Below are 20455 nucleotides of genomic sequence, written 5' to 3' on the forward strand. Positions count from 1 at the left end.
GAGAGATTTACTCTGGTGTTTATCACCACTTGCTCACGTACATCAGTTTGACTAATCAGGTGCACAGTTACTTTTCCTGGAATTATTTCCAGTTTTGTACTGCAGAAGTATACATGGGTATCTTGACTTCCCCAAAACTTGAACTCTTATAATTTAAGACACTTTAATGGATATTAATTTCAGGTTTTATTTGTTTGTTTTTTTGTTTTTTAAAACCAGGTAATGCTATTTTGTATTATCCTTGATCCTTAATCCACAACCAACTAAATATTAATACATGCAGCTTATTCTACATGCGGATCATGGCCAACTATAAGAAAGGGATGGATAATACAAACTCCCTCTCAGCCACGTTAGTTAGCAGATCCAGCGTCATGAGACTTTATCAGTTGTGATGAAACTGAGAAAGGGCTTTTTACGTGAGCATAATGAAAAGGTGCTCTCCTTCTTTGTGGATGTTTCTGTTCAATGAACGTATAAAAAAAGTGCTTCTAAGGACATTTAGCTTTAGTAGATGAGAGATAAATGGGGACAATTGCAAGGAAAGATACAAATAATTCAAATTATGTCAATTTCTGAACTTTAATCAGGATACGATGCCTAAAGTTAGTTAGAATAAGTTCTTTAGGAAGTGTTTATCCATTATATCTAATCCCCAGTGTTATGTGTGATGTCTAGGGAGAGAGCAGAGCAGTGTCAATTAGGAGGTAGAATTCACCTTCTCCTCTCTTGTATTTACTTCCTGTACAAGCAAACATAGAAATTGATATCATTGGATGGCAGTGAGCAAACACATTGTCATTGAATGTCCTACTTAGACCACCACTCTTCTGACAAATGTGTGTGTTAATGGGATAGATAGACATAAAGCATTAAGAATGCTCTTAAGTTTGACAGCTTTAATTAATAACCAGCAGTTCTTCTGCCAGCTGGTGTTTCATACTCCTCCCTAAGGGGAAATGCAACTGACTGACAGGTTTTAAATCGGTATTAATTGTTCTCTGGATGGACAATTCTGCAGAGTATCTTATCTGTTAGAGAGTGAGTCAGCTTTTGAGAGGAAAGGTTCCTGGACTGAAACTGGAAACCAAATTAGATACCAAAATAAGTAACACGATAAACTCGTGACGGTTGCTGTCAAAGAAAAGATTCAGCAGTGGATTATATTTTCAGTAACACAGTCTTCCTAAAACCACATTCCCTGCAAGCTGCTTGAATAGGATCTGCAAGACTACAGAAGTGAGATTTTATTCATATATGCAGTACATTTATAAATCCCCCCTCCACTCTGTGCAGTATTGGCAGGATGAGAAGAAGTATTTTTATATTTCCAGCAGTGACTCAAATGTTCCCTTTGCTGAAAGAATAAGAAATGTAGGTCAAGTTAATTTGTCTTGCAACACCACTTCACAATAGAATATATAGATGATGGGGCATTCACTTAATTTGCACTTTTCTTGTCTGCCTGAGCTGCTGATGGAAGTTTTCATGGGTAATCTTGACTGATGCTCACGTGAGCGCTGCTAGATTCTAAAATAAGGACAGCCATGCAACCACTGAATTGCCCCACATGGCTCAGTTTCAAACTGAATCACATAGACTTGTCAGATCCAATTTAAAAAAAAAATGATGTCCACATTTCCAATTTTTAACCTACTCAAAACGTATGTCTCTTTATAAATAACCATGGCGTCAGCCTGAAAGGACTATGGACAGTTCTCCATTTTTGTGCTGATTACCTGCTGGGATTCTTGTTGTCCTACTGGTGCGGACTTTCTCTTTTCAAAAGGGAAATGCATCTCATTTCTAGATGTCCAGACTCCCAAGAGAAAAGCTGTCATGAGACACACTCGCAGGAAAATGAGCAGCGGAGTTTAGCCAGAGGGTAAACTCTTTCATAAAGATGACATTGTTTCTATCAGTGAGTTTGTCACTGTGGGGGATTAAGGTGTATGGTAGGAAATATAAATGTCCAGAACCGAAAACTCATTATCTCTCATCTGCTGTTGTTTGTTCATTGTTTCATTTACTTTGTTGTTTATCAAGCTGTTGAGAAAGAAATTAAGATAATTATGAAAGAAAGGACTTTCCAAGACTGAATAATTACCTTTTATTGGGTTGTTTTTATATGTACGAATGGGTGGTGTTTGATATAAAAGTAGCTCTTAAGTGTTATGTGAGCAGAGAGTGTGGTCTTGCCCACTGATTTGGAGTGAGTTGATATTCAAGCTGGCAAGGTCAGGAGGCTTAACTGTAGCCCTTTCTCTCTTTAGCACACATCCAGGGAGCTGCATGATGCCTCCTACACTGTTTGGGAACGAATTAAAGCATCACAATCCTCATAGAGACACAAAGCAGCAACTCACCACTGAGTGGGCTGCCGCTGCTATTCAGCCCAACATCTGGTTGGGTTCTTAAATTGAAGCTGCTGCAGTTTTGCAGCGTAACAGGCTCATTGCTGCAGTGCACAACCTGGGTCTGTCCTGTTGATCTAAGCTAAGCAAAGCTGCATCAATGCTTGTTTTATTGTTGTGTTTTTTTTTCTCTCTTGTTAGCTAGCATTGCATATTTATGCTAGTTTCAGCTCAAGCATGTTTTTTTCTCTGAGACCAGTCTGCAGTTTTTCACAATAAAATATATGGACATTAGGTAGAAAGAACATGAACAATATTTAGCTAGAGTTTTATCTCTCAAGTGGTCTGATCATACTTACAGTTACCACCACAAAAATGGGTCAAAATGTCTGTGTGTGTTTGGGGCTGCAGCTATTCTTAATTTTCTGTTATGGCTTAAACTGCAAAGGCTTTTTATTTCCTGAAAAAACAAACAAACAAAAGAAAACATACAAAATCATCAATAAAAGATAGTAACTTTCGTCCTGGTCATCAGGGATGCAAACCTGAAGAACTTCAGTGTCAGAAAAAATATTCTTACTTTAGAAGAACCTGTGTTTTTAATAGTTGCATTTGTGCCCAGTTTGCTGTACGTACTAAAATAAAAAAGAACAGATTAGCTAAGAATCACACCAGTGTCGTACAAAGATTCTGTTAAAGCTGATTTATACATCAATCGTCATCTCTTTACTTTACTCCAACTGTGCTCAAGACTTGTTAAAATATTTTATGTCTCAAATGTCATAACTGTTGTCCATAATTGATTATTGTCATAACTTCATAAATTGTAATAGAAGCTTGAAACCCATAAAAGCAAAGTCATTAAATGCCATTTAATTTGTTACCCTCACAAAACTATTCTGTGAATTGCCAGTGACCAAATACTATAATCATCTTTTTTTCATTTTTTTATTACTGTCATGCATCTTCTAGAAAGTGACACAAATTAGTGAAGGGTATTTTAAGCATGTGTTATGATTTCATACTATTTCTAATTACAAGGGAGGAGCTCCCTTCAATACAATCAAATCATCTTATGAGAAGAACCCTTTTACCACAAAATAGTTGTACATGAAGGCACATTTAGTCATTTTAAAATGACAACTTAGTATATTCTCTCCTCCTTAATCAGAGCTCTTGCTGCCCTTTTGAAACTTGTCCAAGAGTTGAAGCAACTGCACTGATTGCTAGTTTCTTTAAGCACACACAAGATCTTGTTGAAGCAGATTGAAAAGGCATGATTTAAAGCAGTCTCAAGTGCCAGAGAAATTATTGACCAATCAAATCTAGCAATTCTCCTGCACAGACTGCTGCCACCTTATCAGCCTGATTAAGGCTCTAATATCTGTGCAGATTCTTCATTATAAAGACACCTTTTTATCATTTGACTCCCATTTCTCCCATTTCATTTTACTGTGGAGCTCACAGTAAAATTTCCTACTTGATGGCAGTAGAAAAGATCAAAGTTGGTGTTCACAGGTTTGCCTTTGCTTCTTGCTTGTGTAATTATATACTGCCAGTGTATAATCCCTGCAGCTATCATTTACTCTGAAAGCACAGTGCAGCCTATCAGTGCACTTGGATATAATGACACTTATTGTTCGTTGGGTTATCAAATACGCAGCTTAACTCAACACTTTCGACAATCTGCAGCACGTAGTGGGAGCCAGATGGGAGTGAAAGGTCTGCAGAAATGAGCTGAAACGGTGATAAAATTATAAAATAAGTTGGTGAATTAAATGCTGCATTCATCTGATTTTTATGCTGCTCTGCTTTAAAACAGTTCTGCACAAAGCTTATAGATTAATGCTAAGCTCATTTAATCAGCTGCTAGTTCTGGTGCTATATCACACAGACTTTCTAGATCTTTTCATCTAACCTTCGGCAGGAAAATATATCTCACAGGTTAGAGTAAAAAAATTTTTTACCCTGGAAACAGTCATTTTAAGCACAGATCAACTGAGATGAAAGAAAAAAACAAACAACTGTTGAAGGGCTTTCAAAGAATCCAGTCCTCCATCAAGGCCAATGCTCTAATTTTTTAATAAGTTTTATGGAAAATAATCTAGATCTGCACAAAAATGCAGATGGCTTTTTTATTTTTATTCCAACTGTGTTTCATCTTTCCTTTGAATTTCATTAAATTGTTATTGGTTACTTTTGTGCAATCTTGCTGTCAGACGAACATCCCTAAAAACAAACCTCCCTTCTCTCTCTCTCTCTCTCTATCTCTCTCAGCTCTTGCCTCGAGGAAATTATAAATCAAACTTCTGATCAAAGTGTGACACAAAAGTAATGTTGACGAGGATGGGCAACCTTTACCGCCTTACGATTAACTTTCTTTTCTATCTCACTTTTTTTTTTTTTTTTTTTCCTGTTGGCATCTTGTCAGCATCTGGTCTGTTTGTGTTCTGCCTGGTTTATTAGAAGTTGTTTTTGCTGAGAGTCTGCGATTCATTGCTCCTGCTAGATTTTAAAGTTGAATTTTTTAAAGGCCCTGGTGTTTTAGTTTCTCTTCTGATAGAGGGTGTGAAAAAAATTTAAAAATTGAAGTCAAAATAGGTGTGAGAATGGCTTTTTGAGGATGATAAAGGCACAAAAAGTGTAGGGAAATTTATGCATATTAGTGTGTGAGAAAGGCTGGAGTGCTTGAGGAGAGAGGTTAAATAAGTAGTTATGGTGCAGAGTAAACAGATGATAATTAGAGGGAAAATGGTGTGAGGTTGTATCTTTTTTCTAATTAGCACATCAGAGCCAAACAAGCACAACTGAAAGGATACAAGAGTAGATAAAATGCTTGTTTTCACAGTTTCTTTTTCAAAGTGTTGCCAAGTGTCAAATGGCATCAGAACAAAATAAATAGATAAATAAATACAAACAGCTGAAGTAGCTTTGCCTGCAATGTTTTTGGCTATTTAACTCGTTGAACATAATCATTTCTTCATCAAATCTTCTAATCAGAAGCTGTTATAGAGGCTCAGTCCTTTCATATAATTTAAAGGACCAAAACAGGCTGTTAACAAGTAGTTACTTACTGCCTAAACTAAAAAAATCTGTTATCCAATTGCTCACAGACCGAGCTAGTTATATATTGGCCAACATGCGTGAGATGATGACGTGAATGATTTAAAAGGCAAAAGGCAGAAAAGAAATATTGAATGACACAGCTGAAATCTATTTTTCTGTAACCTGCACATTTCAGTTTATTCTATTTTTTATAATCCGGACTCCTGCATGATCACCACACTGCTGCTTTGATTATGAGCAATAAAATCAGAAATAATTGCAGCAAAACAAATGAAGGACCACATATTTGAGCACTGAGTGGAAGAGTGTGAAAGTGAAGCTGTGCTTTTCATGTACACACAGATAAACAGGATGAAGAGCACAGCTGGATGCTGAGTTTTCTATTGATCGTGTTGGGCAACAACATACAAATTAATCCTTAGTTAGAAATTAAATCAATAGGTAATTAGCCTCTCGTTGAAATTAACGGTCCCAGCATGTCACTGTTAGCCACTCAAACACCATCTGATCCCTTTTTTTATGTAGCATGTCTGCAGCCATCACAGAAGTAGAAGAGGTTGAAGCTACATTCATGCTAAAACTGAAGCTAGAACTTCTGGAAAAACAGAGAGGGCAATAAAACCACAAGTGAGAAGACTAAATAAATCTTTTGCTGACAGTGAGAAAATGTTTTTCTCTCTTTTTTTTTTTTTTTTTTTTCTTTTAGATTTAAAGAGAGTTTCACTTTTATAAATGTGACTTGGTTTGTTTAAGGAGTATCTTGGTTTAACAGTGGAGTATTTCTACAGCAGCAAAGCCTTTCAGACTTCAGGTTTTAAAAAATGCTTAATATCGAAGAACACTTGGATAATCCTCACTCTGAAATGCGTGCTTGTCAAAGCTACAGTATCGAATGCTGAGGGTTTGAACCAGCATGGCGGCTTCGTAGCTGCAGGTGCATCGTTTTAAAAAATTATCCACAACCTCATATCCTTGAGATTTTCCTCTCCTCAGCACCTCATATTTCATAACTCTAACTTCCCTGTGGGTGCTTGGTGTTTTTGCCTGAGACAGATTTTGCGTGGTGCAGCCTTAATCTGATAGATTAACTGTCAGTATTGTGTTTTTCCTTTTTTTATCATCCCTGGCGTCAGCATGTGACATGCTTTCACTCCTTTTTGTGAAGAGCAGACTCATGCTGACATCCTTATCATTCTTACACACACACACCACCATTTCTATCTTGACTTTTCATGTGATTTGTTTCTGCTTGTTGAACAATATTTCAATAATTCCACAGTATCTGTCCTAAACTTTTTTTTTTTTCTTTTGCTAATGTTCCTCAGGCAGGGAGCCCAACTTCAGTCAACGCTCCATGCAGTTTCTCAAGGACATCAGTTTCCCCCTCCAGCCAGGACATCTGCAGGTACAAACCTCTTCAGTTTAAACTTGTGCCAGAAATTTGTGTCCACAATGAATGAGCTCTTGAGGGCCTTAAAATGAATCTGTTTATCTTTTCTTACTAGTGAAATGTAACTCTTTAGTAGCCATGTTTAATGGCATTAGATGGGTATTATCTTGACTGATCAACCTCTAAACTGTTTTGTCTCCATTTTAAAATGTATTGTCTCTTCTATTTCTCTTTTTTTGTCCTTTTTCACACCTTCTCCTCCTGTCTTACACCTCTGTCATCATTCACATCATCCACTATCATAAACACACACTCACAAAACACTTAAACAGCAGCCAGGATCAGGACATTCACAAGCAGACGACCGTGGTTCTGTTAAACTCTAATGGTAAAACCTGTCAAGGTTCAGGTGTTTCGGTGACCACCCTCTGCACAGACACGCTGCCAGTCTCCAAGCACACCAAACAGCGAGACTGGATGTCTCTGCTCCGTCCGACTTCTTCTGTCAACATCCGACCTAACAGCTCACTCAGGTTTTCGCTCTCTCTGAATGATGTGGGCCAGCGCATGGACAGTCTTTGCCGCGGTCTGCACTTTATAGACCGCACATGCTCTGAGGGAGAACTGGATGTGGAGCCCGAGCCTGCTCAGCATCCTGGCTCAGAGCAAAGGGCGCACACTCTCAACGGCAAGCTGGTCGCAGCCCTCCCACACCATATTCCAAGTGCTCCCTCCTCAACACGCACCCAACCCCACCTCGTCCCCTCCTTCACCAACAACTACAAATACATGCTGGGCATCCATTCCACTGGTTGTCTCTCATCTGACCCTGCTGCCATCAATCCTCCACTTTCAAACAACCACCTCCAGCCTCCTCCCGCCTCAGGCTCCAGCTTCCTCCGTCTTCTCCTTCCCTTCTCTCGATCCTCCACATCAGCCAGCCTACAATGCTCTGAGCTGGGCAGCTACGCCTCCCACCTCCACATCACTAAGTCCTCTAGCGGACTGCTGGAAGGCACCGAGTCAGGTTTCCCCTCCCAGGATCCACTGGCAGATGACGATGTATTTGAAGTGGATCGGCTCAGATCAGCTCCACAGGGAACAGGCAAGCTGGCATCCCCAGAAACAGTCACTGCGGCTATGCCAGGTGCTCTGCTAGCCCCTTTGTGCTATATGGATGAAGACAGTGACCTGGAATGCTGTTCATCCCCATTGTCAGAGAAAACTGGGCCACAGTCACTATTGTCGTTATCTGGGGACTGCTGCAGGTGGGTGACTGTCTGGATGGTGTACTCCACACCCACCCTTCCTATGACCTGTGCAGTTACGTAGCAGTGAACCCCCAGAGCCCCACGGAGTAGTGAAAAGCTTCTCATCCTGTAGTATAACTACCCAGCAGATATTTTCCACTAGAGCAGTATTTGTCCTCTAAACCCCAGTTCAGCATGGAGCTCTTTAGTCAGAAGAAAATGACATAGATCTACACACACCTCACGACTGCCCGCCTCCTCCCCAGTTGTCCTGATCCAAGCCCTCATGTGTGTCCACAACAAAAATGTGATGTAATGTAATTTCATACCATTTAATTTCACTCCACTGTTATCTCAGTGCTCTGCTGAGTTTTTCATTGTGCTGTCAAGTCATGTCTTTATAATAATTTTTCATTTTTACTAGATCGATGACGCAGTAAAGTGTCTCATATAGGCGGCATAAAATTGTGATTGATTTTGCTCATAAGCTTGAAGCTTTGCAGTGGGAATAGGGGCTATAGCAATCTTAAAAACTAGATAGAGGGGAAGAGGTTAGTTTAGAAAATTTAATAGTTCTGAGGAGTGGAGTGTGTTACAGTGTGGAAAACAGCAAGACAGTGGCAGAAAGTGAACTGTAATTTGAACAGGTATCCGTCTGGGTCAGCAAGGCAAAGCTTGTGCAGTCGTATTGTCAGAGCCAGGCCCTGTTACACAGAACAGATTGTTTGTAGTATTTGATTACAGATCAGGTCATGGCTGTATGACCTCCAGTGATGAGGCTTACTAGCAGTAGAAACTGATTGGCTGCCACAAACAGGAATTTTGAGCGTTACATTGAGCCCTTCTGGGTCCTATCATCTGTCAAAAAGTCATCTGGCAGCAGTTCACTGGACTGATTAAATGTAAGTCTTTTAATGAATTCAATATCATTTATATACATCTGTCTTGTCCTCTCTGCTGTAACTTCTTTCAGCTCATGCCTTTTTCAAATCAGCTTTAGGTTGATAAAGAAACATGATCTCCGGCCAGGGTGTAGGCCAGAGATCAAGAGGCAGATTATTGGCTTCAAATAGCTTGTGTAGTCTCTGACTTGGCATACACCTACTCTCAGCCAGCTCTCAGTCAGGTGGCTTGAAGCGTGAGCTCAGACCTGAGGTCGACCTCACCCGTGAAAGTGTGTGGGAGGTAGTATTTCCACAGTAGTACAGCATGTTAATTATTAACCAGATGTTTTATTGACAACATATCACAGTGTGACGGTTGGAAGTCTGATAAGAATTGACTTCCCCATCAGAAATGTCAGGTGAAAGCTGACAGCTTAGTGTTTCTCCTAAAAATAAATAAACTAAGTTTTCTTCATTTTAAAAAGCTCCCAGGGATTATTTTTGTTTTAATAACTTGTTGGATTAAATCTTTCTGTTACTTGGCCAGTTCTCATCTTTGAATTGTTATATAATGCAATGTTGTGAGGTTACTGGAAATGGTGCTATCAAAAAAAGGTCATAAAAAGTGTTATTAAACAATATTAGAAGGTGAGTCATTTTATGTACATCACGTAACCCTCCTGTCCACACCAAAAGGTTTGTACTTAGTTTGGGTGTTTACACTTTTAAACCTTTTATCTGTCATAGAATGAGTCAGCTAAATTCTGTGATTCCTTCCTTCAAATAAGTGTGCACTGCAAAGTTTATATTTTCTTTTAAGATGATATACATACATCTTTAATATACATACAGTGAGATGAAGTGAAGAGAAGAAAAAGGAGGAAAAAGGACCCCGACTTGCTGTATCAGTAATTCAATTTTCTGTCATTGATCAATATGTCAGCAGGGCAATGTCAGCCTTAAACTGTTCAGGATGAGAGCACAGTTTCTCAGTCATCAGCCACATGATGCTCTGTTTAGCAGAAAACAAAAAGAAAATGGATGAATGGAATAATTCATAAAAAAATAAAAATAAAAAATAGGATGAGAGCTGACCGAGGAATTGCTGGAGGGAGGAAGATAGTGAAGCGAAATTCTGAATGCCACAAGAGGAAAGTATGAGGAAACTGAAAAAGGGTGAACAGGAAGCTAGTGAAGGCCTCTGCAGGGCTGCACTGTACTGCTGCCTAGCTCATTTCCCTCCCAGCTTGTGGTGCTTGTGATTTTCTGATTTTGTTTTGCTTCTTTTTTAATGTTGACATATTCTAATGATGCCTCTGTAAGTGTAAAATGACTATAAGAGAGGAGGAAGGTGGCTCATCAAGCGATGCAAATAAAATTTGAACTTCCTGTGCATTTCGTTGAATGTGCTGCTGCGGGCACAAATCTGGTTAAGTTAGCAGTGGTTTTACAAGATAAAGTGTGGTTATAACCTGTAGATGAACATTACATTTGACAAGACAAAGTTGTGATACTTCTAAGATGAGAATTTGGAGTTTATCATCTTGCTATCCATGAAAACAAACAAAGCTTCCCTCCCATAAGCCATAAAAATGTATCCTCTGGAGATGTTAATTTAGCCACTTCTCTTCTTTAATCCCGCACTCCTTCCACTTCCTCCTCCATGGGAATTGACCTGTTTTTATCCTCCTTTGTTCACCTTGTCTTTTTAATCTTGTAATACTTTGGCCAGATCAGTGAAGTCTACAAATAGAATTCATCTTGCTCACTCACCTTCTAACGTGTGTGTGCATGTGCTTCTTCATGCAAGCTTATCCTCTCCTGAACTGGGATAAAGGCAATTCCGCCCGGACACCTTGCTCTCTTCATTTTTCCCCCCCATGCTTTGTCGCCTTGTTTTTTATTCCCCAGAGAGACGTGCCACTGCTCTCTGCAGCTTGCTGACGGGAAAACACAGCTGAAGCCATTCTTGGTATTGGCCTTAAATCAGAAGTGCATTTGTAACATGGCTTCATGCATCTGTGAAAACAATAAGTACATTTAATTTAGCAGTACAACAGCTTTACCTCCGTTGGTCTAGTCGCTGACATTTGATCCTTAATTAAATTGGTTTTGTGGTGGAGCAAGCAGAAACTGATCAGTGTCGCTTTTTTAAATACATGTTTAAGAGAATAGTTTAACAGATAATTATTTTTTTTTCATATCTGTTTCACTTTTGAGAGTCGCAAAATTTGCACTGACTTACTTGCAAAAGTGTTAAAAAGATGTCTAGAGTCTTGCATAATTTCATAGACAAACACTATGAAAGGACAGAAAAATACACTCCTTAGGGAGGATGACTAATGCACGCAATGGACGTCCTCCCACCTGTCAGACACTATCTGATATGTCTGATCTTGAAATAAGTGGTAGCCAACCTTAGTCTGATATTAAGAAAAAATGAAAAAAAGAAAAAATCACCATCAACAGCCAGCAGTCCTTAGAGGTAACAGACACCTTCCAGTTATGTTCTCAGAATATCTTACAGAAGGCTTTGCAACAGTGTGCAGGGACTGAGCATCACTGGAAGCTGGTAAATCCACTGTAGGTGCTTGCTGAACTGTAGCAATGCTACAAATAAATGATTTGTGAAGCTTTTGTGATTCAAGTAGATTTTCCATCTGACATTTGTAGTTTCTTTATTGCTGTGATTCACTGCCATGGGTAATTGTACATGGACAGACTGTGTAACGTCTCAGTTTTATTCAGTTATATTGTGTATATTTGTCTTTACTGTGTAAGTATTGAGCAACAGAAATATCTGGTTTCCAAAGCTTTCCTAAAACTGTGGCAAGTGAGGGGATAAATGGCATTTTCTTACACGTTTGCCTCATCGCGCACACTGCTACAGAATACTAGCAGTGTGCTGATTTGCAGCATATCTTCCAGTTTTCTTAGATATGGGGAAATAGATGTCACCGTTGCCTGCCAAATTTAAGGTTTTTGATCTTTCCTCACTCCTGTCTTCTTCCATTTAGTGCTGTTTTGCCTCCAGCTTTGTGTTGACTATATTCTTTTGGCTTCTGTAGGATTTGTCACTGTGAAGGGGATGACGAGAGTCCTCTGATCACACCATGCCACTGCACAGGGAGCCTGCGCTTCGTCCACCAGGGCTGTCTGCAGCAGTGGATCAAGAGTTCTGACACCCGCTGCTGCGAGCTCTGTAAATATGAGTTCATCATGGAGACTAAGCTCAAACCACTGCGGAAGGTGAGACTTTGTGTTGCACAAAAGTAGCTATAATGCTAACATTCATTAGTTCTGTCACAGTTAAGAAATTTGGGGCCTTGTGGCTGCTCTAATTCCAAGTGTCCTAACTAATTCCTCACCCCTTTGTTATGAAGCTGAAAACAGCTAAAGCTGTCTCTAATCTGCCACACAGATAACACGACTGAGCTTTGAAGTGGGTTTCATGAGTGGAACCCAATGAGCAATTCATTTCAAATAGTTTAGATTCAGCATACTTCCCTTAAAGTTTCTTATCAATCAGCAGCCTGGAGATAGCAGGACACCCTAATTAAAATTCCTTCACCCCTCATTAGTTGCACAAAAGGCCTTAAACAAATGCTCTGCTTTTAATAGCCTCAGAATCCCATGGGTGAATATTGGAGTTGTTCATGCGTCAGCGCCCAAAGAAATTTTAGAAGAGAGTTATGGTATGAGGTGTGTGTCAAATAGAGGTTTCATGTCATGCTACAACACCAGCTTTTAGGATCCAAGCAGCTGATTGGTCAAATGTTTATCTCACTCTCTTAGCTGCTACTGTTGTACCTTTTGCTCTCTTCAAATGTCTTTATCTTATATATTCAACAGTGGGAGAAGCTACAGATGACAGCGAGTGAGAGGAGGAAGATCATGTGTTCGGTCACCTTCCATGTCATCGCCATCACCTGTGTGGTGTGGTCGCTCTACGTTCTTATCGACAGAACAGCAGATGAAATCAGACTAGGTGAGCACAGACTCAGATGCACATAAACAGACACTCAAGCATTAACATGATATCAGTGTCAGACTTATGCTGCGGCAGATGTCATCCATTCATCAACAATCTTTCGCCATCTCCAATGTTCAGCATTTTAAAGGCAAATCTGCACAACAATTATCAAAGTGATGTGAGCATTGATTGCTAATAGGGAGGCATGTTAGGTTGTAGGCTGCAATATATGAGTTTCAGTTACATGCAGATGCTCAGTCAGAGCTGCAGCTGAGACTGAATAAATGTGTTTACTGATTGCTATATAGATTTTTTTTTATCTCAGGCATTCTATGAGATTTAATTTTAGTCTGATTCACTGATTCTTCATTTGTAAAAATCCTTATTTACTAAAATCTGTATTTACATCTTATTTTAAGATCCATGTCTTTGTTGTTTATGCAAAGATTAGAAGTGGTTAATGTTTAAGTGTTGAAGTTCAGCTTATGGTTGGGTACTGTGAAAAAAACAATTTAGTCAACAAGCACCTTCACAAGGACAAAATAGTCTGCAACTCAGTATGGCTTATGACAGTGTCCTTGTGTGCATATGGGTTATCCTGCAGCATCTACATGCCACACAGAATATTACGTTTAAAGATACAGTAAAGTTAATGTTTTAAATCAGGGAAGGATTTAGAAGAGAAAATCAATAACAATTTGACGTTTTAAGTTAGCAGTTAGAGTAGCATAAAGATTGTTCCAAGTTTTATTAAGATCTAATTATTGTGTAAGATTTATGAAAAAATTCGAACAATCAGTCTGATGTGTATAAATAGCTTTTGTGACTTTGGAATGAGTTAGCTGGCTAGCTTGCCCTGATGTGAGTCTGTGGTTGTAGCCTCGCGCAGCTAAAAGACACAGGTGTGATAGGAATCCTGTCATTTAACTCTGCAGCTGAGTCATGAACCAAGTTTTACTTGTTTTGAGGGAAGAGAGAGAGAGAGAGAGAGAAAGAGAGGGAGAGAGGTGTCTTTTTGAACTTGCTACTGGAAGTTTGCTTGTGTGTGTTTATTGATGAAGATAATGAAAGTCACATGATAACTTTAGTTGATAAACCAGAAAATCCACCTAAATACAGACTGTTAATAATGCCCAGGTAGAAGACAAAGCGGCTCTGTAATTATTTAAAACTTGAAAACAAAGGGTTAAAAGTCTCCTTAGGATGGAGCCCAGGTTGTTGCTTATATTTATCCTGACCAAAGTGGACAGCAGCAGTTAGTTACACCTCTTTTCTCGCAATGAGGGCTAAAAATGGAGATGGTTGCTTAGATGATGAGCCATTATAGCATCCGCTGGCATGTCTGCTGTTACTCTTCCCTCCCTCCGTCCCTCCCTGGCATATTTGGCGCTGCTTAGACAGAGTGCAGATGGAAGAGCAGGCTGTGCCTGTTTAGCCCAACCTGATGATTCAGACTTGTCAGAGTCCCTGAGGACTGTCAGGTTCAGTCACCATGGTAATGCTGAGAAGTTCCTCACCAGTCTTGCTGGCCTTCTGCCAAAGTTTTTATTGACCCCCCTCCACCAAGTCTGAGATTATTGGGGAGTTAAATTTAAACACCCTGAAACATGCGTGTCTTTTTAACTTATGAAACTGTGAAAATGTGTGATTGCATGATGAATTCCATCCTAAATTGTGCGACTGTAATACCTGACTTAATTATACATTTCTGCAATTTGCCTTTTCTAGCATTATGTTTGTGTCTTTTGTAATCCATGATACTTACACTCTCTTTATTCATGCAGCCGGAAGAATCCCAGGTAAACATTTCATATTTGGCATTTTGACTTTGAAACTGTGTTTCTTCCTGTCAGCCTCTCTGTATCAGTTCTTTTCCGCTTGACGCCCCTTTCCTTTTCTTTATATCAGGATAGATATAATCCCTTCTTTCCTATTAAAGGCTGGTTATATTCACACTACCTCACTTGACTGTTTCAGCCTAATGAACCCAAAGTCGGGGAACATGCTATGATTTATTATGTTTGTATTTTTTCAGTTTATACAATTTGACTGAAGGTTTTTATTTAAATAAGCCTAACAGACATTTTCACCTAATTAATGATGCATTAATCTTCTCACATAAAAGAAGACGTATTATAAAAATGCCTGACATCTTTTCTAAGCATGGCCCAAGCTAATCACACTGTTGCTGCTAAAATTGGATTTCCTCTAATCAAATGTGGTACTTGTACTTTTTTTTTTAATCTTTTTTTATCTTCAAGGCTAAGATTAAATCTATCATGGACCTTTTTCTTGTGTTTACTTATTTAACTAGTAGTTATTTGATAGCAAACGCGTAAACACTGATGGGTTGAAGGTCAGATGACCTGCCTCCAATTTAGATATTACTGAAGCATGTGACAAACACTTAAAATTACAAAAAGCTGCAAGGCTCCATTTAGAGAGTTTAAAGCAGAGTAGCATGTTTACTACAAATCACACTGCTAATTACTTCAACCTTTATAATCCTGTTAAGGCTCTTTTGTCTTATTTTGTCATAACTATATTGGGCATTCTTTCAGTGTTGCAGAGATAAAAGAGACAAATCTGTATAGTGACATTTAAGAAAAACTGATTCGAACAAAGAAACATTTTTATTGACACATAAAATGTTTTGTTATCCAATCATACTGCATTTGCCTGGTTCCACACTTTAGTAGCAGTCCGCATGGAGTTGAGTCCAACAGTGTAACAGGTTGACAGTATTATCTGATATCAGGCAAAAACTGCATTACCACAGAATAAAACATTCACCATTTCATGGATGCAAAGTTTCAGGAATTTGGCTTATTTCTTGTCAAATTAGATGAACTGTGCAGTATACTCGAAAGATTGTCTGCAATTTAAAAAAAAATGCAAGATTTGTAAAAACATGTAGTCCTTAAATTGTTTCACTGTCTGAGATGGAGATGATTGTCCATGCCTTCATCTCATCCAGACTTTATTATTGTATTGCCATCTTCACATGCTTAAGCAGAAAATCTCTCACTCGTCTCCAAGTAGTTCAGAACGCTGCTGCAAGGCTGATAACAAAATCCTCCAAATTCACTCACGCCACTCTATTACTAATCCAGCTGCACTGGCTTCCCATTTATCACAGAGTGCATTTTAAAATTCTGGTTTTAACTTATCAAGCACTACATGACCAAGCACCTAAATATATCAAAGACCTTCTACGTGCCCAGCCAGCAGGTTCCTGAGATCAAGTGATCAAGGTCTGCTGGTTGTTAAGCCAACACGGCTGAAAACAAAAGGTGACAGAGCCTTTGCAGCAGTGGCTCCTTCCCGCTGGAACTCGCTTTCTCTCAGCCTTAGATCTGTGGACTTCCTTTATCTCTTTTAAAAGCAGCTAAAAATGCATCTTTTTAAACTTGCTTTTATTTGTTTTTATGTTTTCTGTGTTATTGTGTTATTTTGTGTTCTGTTTTATTGTTAAGCACTTTGCGATTTTTATCTTGAAATATCTTAAATAAATTTTATCTTAAATAAACATTTACTTACTTATTTAAAAATGAACCATCATCTTTTGAAAAAACATATCAAACTGCACACATTTATGCTACATAAATACTAATTTACAGAAAACAAACATATGTATGTATGCCTTCCCTGAAAATTGTTTGCCACATTAAAATTTCCAATGCCTTATCAAGCCAGTTCCTCCCTGTGTTCCCTGAGTGGTGTATTTTGACCTCTTTAACTTGGGTCCACATTAAATGCATTTATTCTCTAGGCAGTTTCATCATGTTGATATGCATTGTTTGATTTTTGCAGTCTGGTTTGTGTTTGACTCTTGCACATGTTTCTTTTCTTTCTCTCTTTTTTTCTCTCTCTCTCTCTTCCTGTTTCCTCAGGAATCCTGGAATGGCCTTTCTGGACCAAGCTTGTGGTGGTGGCCATCGGCTTTACAGGGGGACTGGTTTTCATGTACGTCCAGTGCAAAGTCTACATCCATCTATGGAAGAGACTCAAGGCTTACAACCGGGTCATATATGTGCAGAACCGGCCAGACACGTGTAAAAAGCAAGTGCTGGAGAAGCCGCCTCTCATGGAGCCAAGTCTGGAGAACAAAGAGGCACTGGTCCCCACCCAGTCAGACACAAACTCCTCCCAGTACACAGAGACAGAGGACTACAGCATGGAGGTGCTTCATGTTTGAAACCAGGTCCATTTAATTTGTTGTCCTACTCATGCACACACAAACAGGCCCACAGTGAAGAGTAGCAGTCGTGGAAATGCTCAGTGGCATCCTTTACCCTCCGATCCCAGATTGAATCACCATCCCCCTCTGACTTGATCTTCTCCCGTTCACCCGTCACACCTTCTACTCTCTTCCATCTGCATCCTCAATCAACACTCATCTTTTCTTTCCCTGGATGGGATTGTTTGTACCGACTTCTAATAAATGTCAGGAGAGGCCTGGAGCTCTACATACACTCCTATATGTATACCTCCAGATGAGCAAGACTGAGACAGGCTCAGAAACAGCTCTGGAGGTCAACAGATTTTTCTGTTTGTTTGTTTATGGCTTGTGGGTTTGTTAGAATTGTTCGTTCTTACCTCTTTGTGAGGCTTGGGTTAAGCTGGATCAATGTAGCGCCATGCATCAGATCTCTGGAACCTTCCAGATACTGCCATCTTTTTCGCTGTGGTCTACCAGCTCTGTGCCGGTTTGGGTCTGACTAGGCCTTGATCTGGACATGCATCGAAGCACTTTCATTTTACCCCCTTCCTTTCTCTAGTCCCTTTTTTGTTTTTTTCTTTAGTATGACCTTAATCATGTATGATGTTCATGGGGGAGATCACAACAAAATGCACACTCACAAATTACCCCTCCCCTGGATGGCAAAAAAGGAATTGGGGTTAAAAAGGGTGAAAATGCACTGAAAGCAACAGAAAGGGTAAGCTGTGATCAGCCACATGACTCCTCGACCCCAACCTGGACTTTCTGAAGGCTTTGAGAATGTATCTTTTTTTTTTTTTTTTAATAAATGAAAAAAGAAAACAAAATATAAAAGAAGTACTTGTTTGTTTTTTGTTTTTGGTGGAGGAGGGGGGTTGTGTTTTTTTTTTTGTTTGTTTGTTTTTTACTGGTAACATGAAATTATTAAAGTAATTTCCATGTCTTGAGAAGGTTGCTCTTTGTGTTTCCTATCCTGCGAATGACACAGTATTTACAGCGTGATGTCCTGTGTGCAGTTTTTAGAATGTTTATATGTTTGTTTGGTCATGAGACATACATGCCTTGTGAAATCCACAGCTTCCTGTTTTCAGTTTTGTCCTTTTGCCGCTCCCACTGCGCAGCCGGTGAATCTAAATAAACCTTTACAAACCACTTTGATTATGAAAACAGACAGATTGTAACTTAAAATTTGCCACGTTCTGCTCTGCAGATCAGGACTTGCATACTCAAAATCCATCTTTATCTTGATTCAGCAGTAGTTAGACCTGATTTTCAGATGCAACATGGAAGAGAATTTCAGACAGAGGTCACAGATTCACTGTGGTTGCCTTGTTTATTTCTTTTTCCCCCCAGATTCTCTCACATGGATGCAGATCTATTTTGGTATTTTGTCACAAGACAGCCGGCATGTTGCCGCTCATTTGTTTCTCTCACATCTGACCTCATGTGGCTCAAAAAAGGTGATTTTTATATTGGTGTACTAGACATCCGTAGATTTACTGCCTGTGATAAAAACTGCTTATGTCATTGCTTGGTAATGAGCTGACTGGATCGCCACCTGCTGGTGAGAAGCTTAAGGTGCAATCTGAGACAGGCAGAGGCTGATTTCTCAGGGCAACGCATTTTCAGGCTTACATTCATTGTAAGTGCTTTTGTTTTTGTGGGAACACAGTGATTGCTGGGCTCATGTTGAGCGTCACAGCCATTTCAGTGGCACTCAAGTTTTTAAAACCTGTCTTTGATACCAGTATACTGTCTGTGAACAATGATCCAATAATATACCTGATAATTACTGCTCGGCAGCAGCAATAAAGAAAAACAGCGCTTTGTTTTTGTGAAAATGCATTCTGTATTTGTGTATGCCCATTGGTGATTTGAGTTCAGGCTTCATTTTAATCCATAATATGAGCTGAAGGAGTTGTTGTGTGTCAAGCTGGATTAAAACCTAGTAACAAGAAGCTTCTCTGAAACTTCAATACCCTGAAAGGCTCAGTGCAGTTAGACAGATAAAAAAAGTGCAATTACCCTTTTGTTGTTATTCTATTCTGCAGTAATGTACTGGTGTTTAATGGCCATTGGTTTCCTCTGGATAAAAAAAAAAAAATCTTTATTTTTGTGTTGTATTTATTTTTAACAGAAAACAGAACAATTTAATTTGAAATCCCCTTTCTTTAGCAATTTTATGCAATTTACACTTAGTTTCCTCCCACAGTCGTAAATTTGAGTAATATTGCCTCCATTCACTGTTTTGAACTTAGTGATTTAGATATTAGAAGTGTAACTAGTTCTGATACCCAACCTTAATGTGGATCTCTGCTCTTTGTTCTCAGTATTTAAATGAATTGCAACTATGGCAAAAACCACAGAGTTAAATTTTGAACTTCTTTAAGAAATGGCAACAACTATGAATACAGGCACAGTTTCCCAGAAATGGAAGATAAAATGAACTTAAATCCTTTTTTCTTTCACCTCCTGTAAATTTTCAACTCACAGGAGCTGGCTCCTTTCACGAGGTCTAACCGAGAGGTTTTGATGATGTGCTTAGGATAAAGATTAAGGTCACTTTAGGATGCAAATTCTCAAGTGTAGCCTTTTTCATTTTCTTTACTTTAGATCAGCCAGTTTCTCAAACATGCATTAAACCAAGTCTTTAACTAAAAAAAATAACCTAATGAAGATCTCCACCAGACAGATTTTGCATCTACTAATCCTGATCTATATCTGGGAAACTAAGCCTTCCGTTCTGCCATCGCCCACTTACTTAAAATGATTTTCTCAGTCTTGGCATTTCTGTTTCAGCTCTAGATTTTTTTCTTTTACCAAGTTGCTTTAATTTGATCATGTCTGGGACTAGTGTAATTGCATAAAAGCTACATTTGTTTACTACTGACTGGACTTGAACATATATGACTGTTCCTCTGTCTGATATCATTCCACGAGTTTGTCTGTGAATTTGCTTTGACATAGTAACTGTAAAGAATTTGGTAAAAGTAATTATGTTTTTAAGAGAAATATTGATGTGTTTTCAGTTCATTTCCCATGTTTGAACAAATATGTAGAATTAAAAAGAACCAAATAAAATTAAGTTACTTTTAACACTTTGGGTTTTTTTTCACTTCATTGTGTGTTACAATTTTTAAATAAAAGCTTGCAAGATTTGTGAGTAATGGTCACTTTTATAAGCATTTTGGTAAGGTTCAGATTGCATCAGTAGTTGCAGATGTACAACTGCTTTGAGCTGTGAAAAAAAGAGCGAGAAAATGCTGCAGAAATGACTTCTGTAACAATTTTAAGGTAAAATAAGTCTTGAGCACAA

At 38.9% G+C, this 20455-nt stretch overlaps 1 protein-coding gene across 2 annotated transcripts in view; it reads left to right on the top strand.

Annotated features, from left to right (window-relative positions):
- Positions 1-20235, top strand: part of march8 (membrane-associated ring finger (C3HC4) 8) — a 78662-nt gene extending 58427 nt beyond the window's left edge. The window contains exons 4-9 of one of the 2 annotated variants that reach the window (XM_042011004.1): positions 6746-6825; positions 7143-8078; positions 12013-12193; positions 12797-12932; positions 14702-14716; positions 16811-20235. In XM_042011004.1, the coding sequence (XP_041866938.1) occupies positions 6746-6825; positions 7143-8078; positions 12013-12193; positions 12797-12932; positions 14702-14716; positions 16811-17115 (1653 nt within the window). In that variant the 3' untranslated portion in view covers positions 17116-20235. The remainder of the gene's footprint in view (positions 1-6745; positions 6826-7142; positions 8079-12012; positions 12194-12796; positions 12933-14701; positions 14717-16810) is intronic. The other variant, XM_042011003.1, reaches the window with a different exon arrangement.
- The last annotated feature ends 220 nt before the right edge of the window (positions 20236-20455 follow it).

This window comes from Melanotaenia boesemani, chromosome 16 (genome assembly GCF_017639745.1).
Source record: "Melanotaenia boesemani isolate fMelBoe1 chromosome 16, fMelBoe1.pri, whole genome shotgun sequence".
Classification (NCBI taxonomy): domain Eukaryota; kingdom Metazoa; phylum Chordata; class Actinopteri; order Atheriniformes; family Melanotaeniidae; genus Melanotaenia; species Melanotaenia boesemani.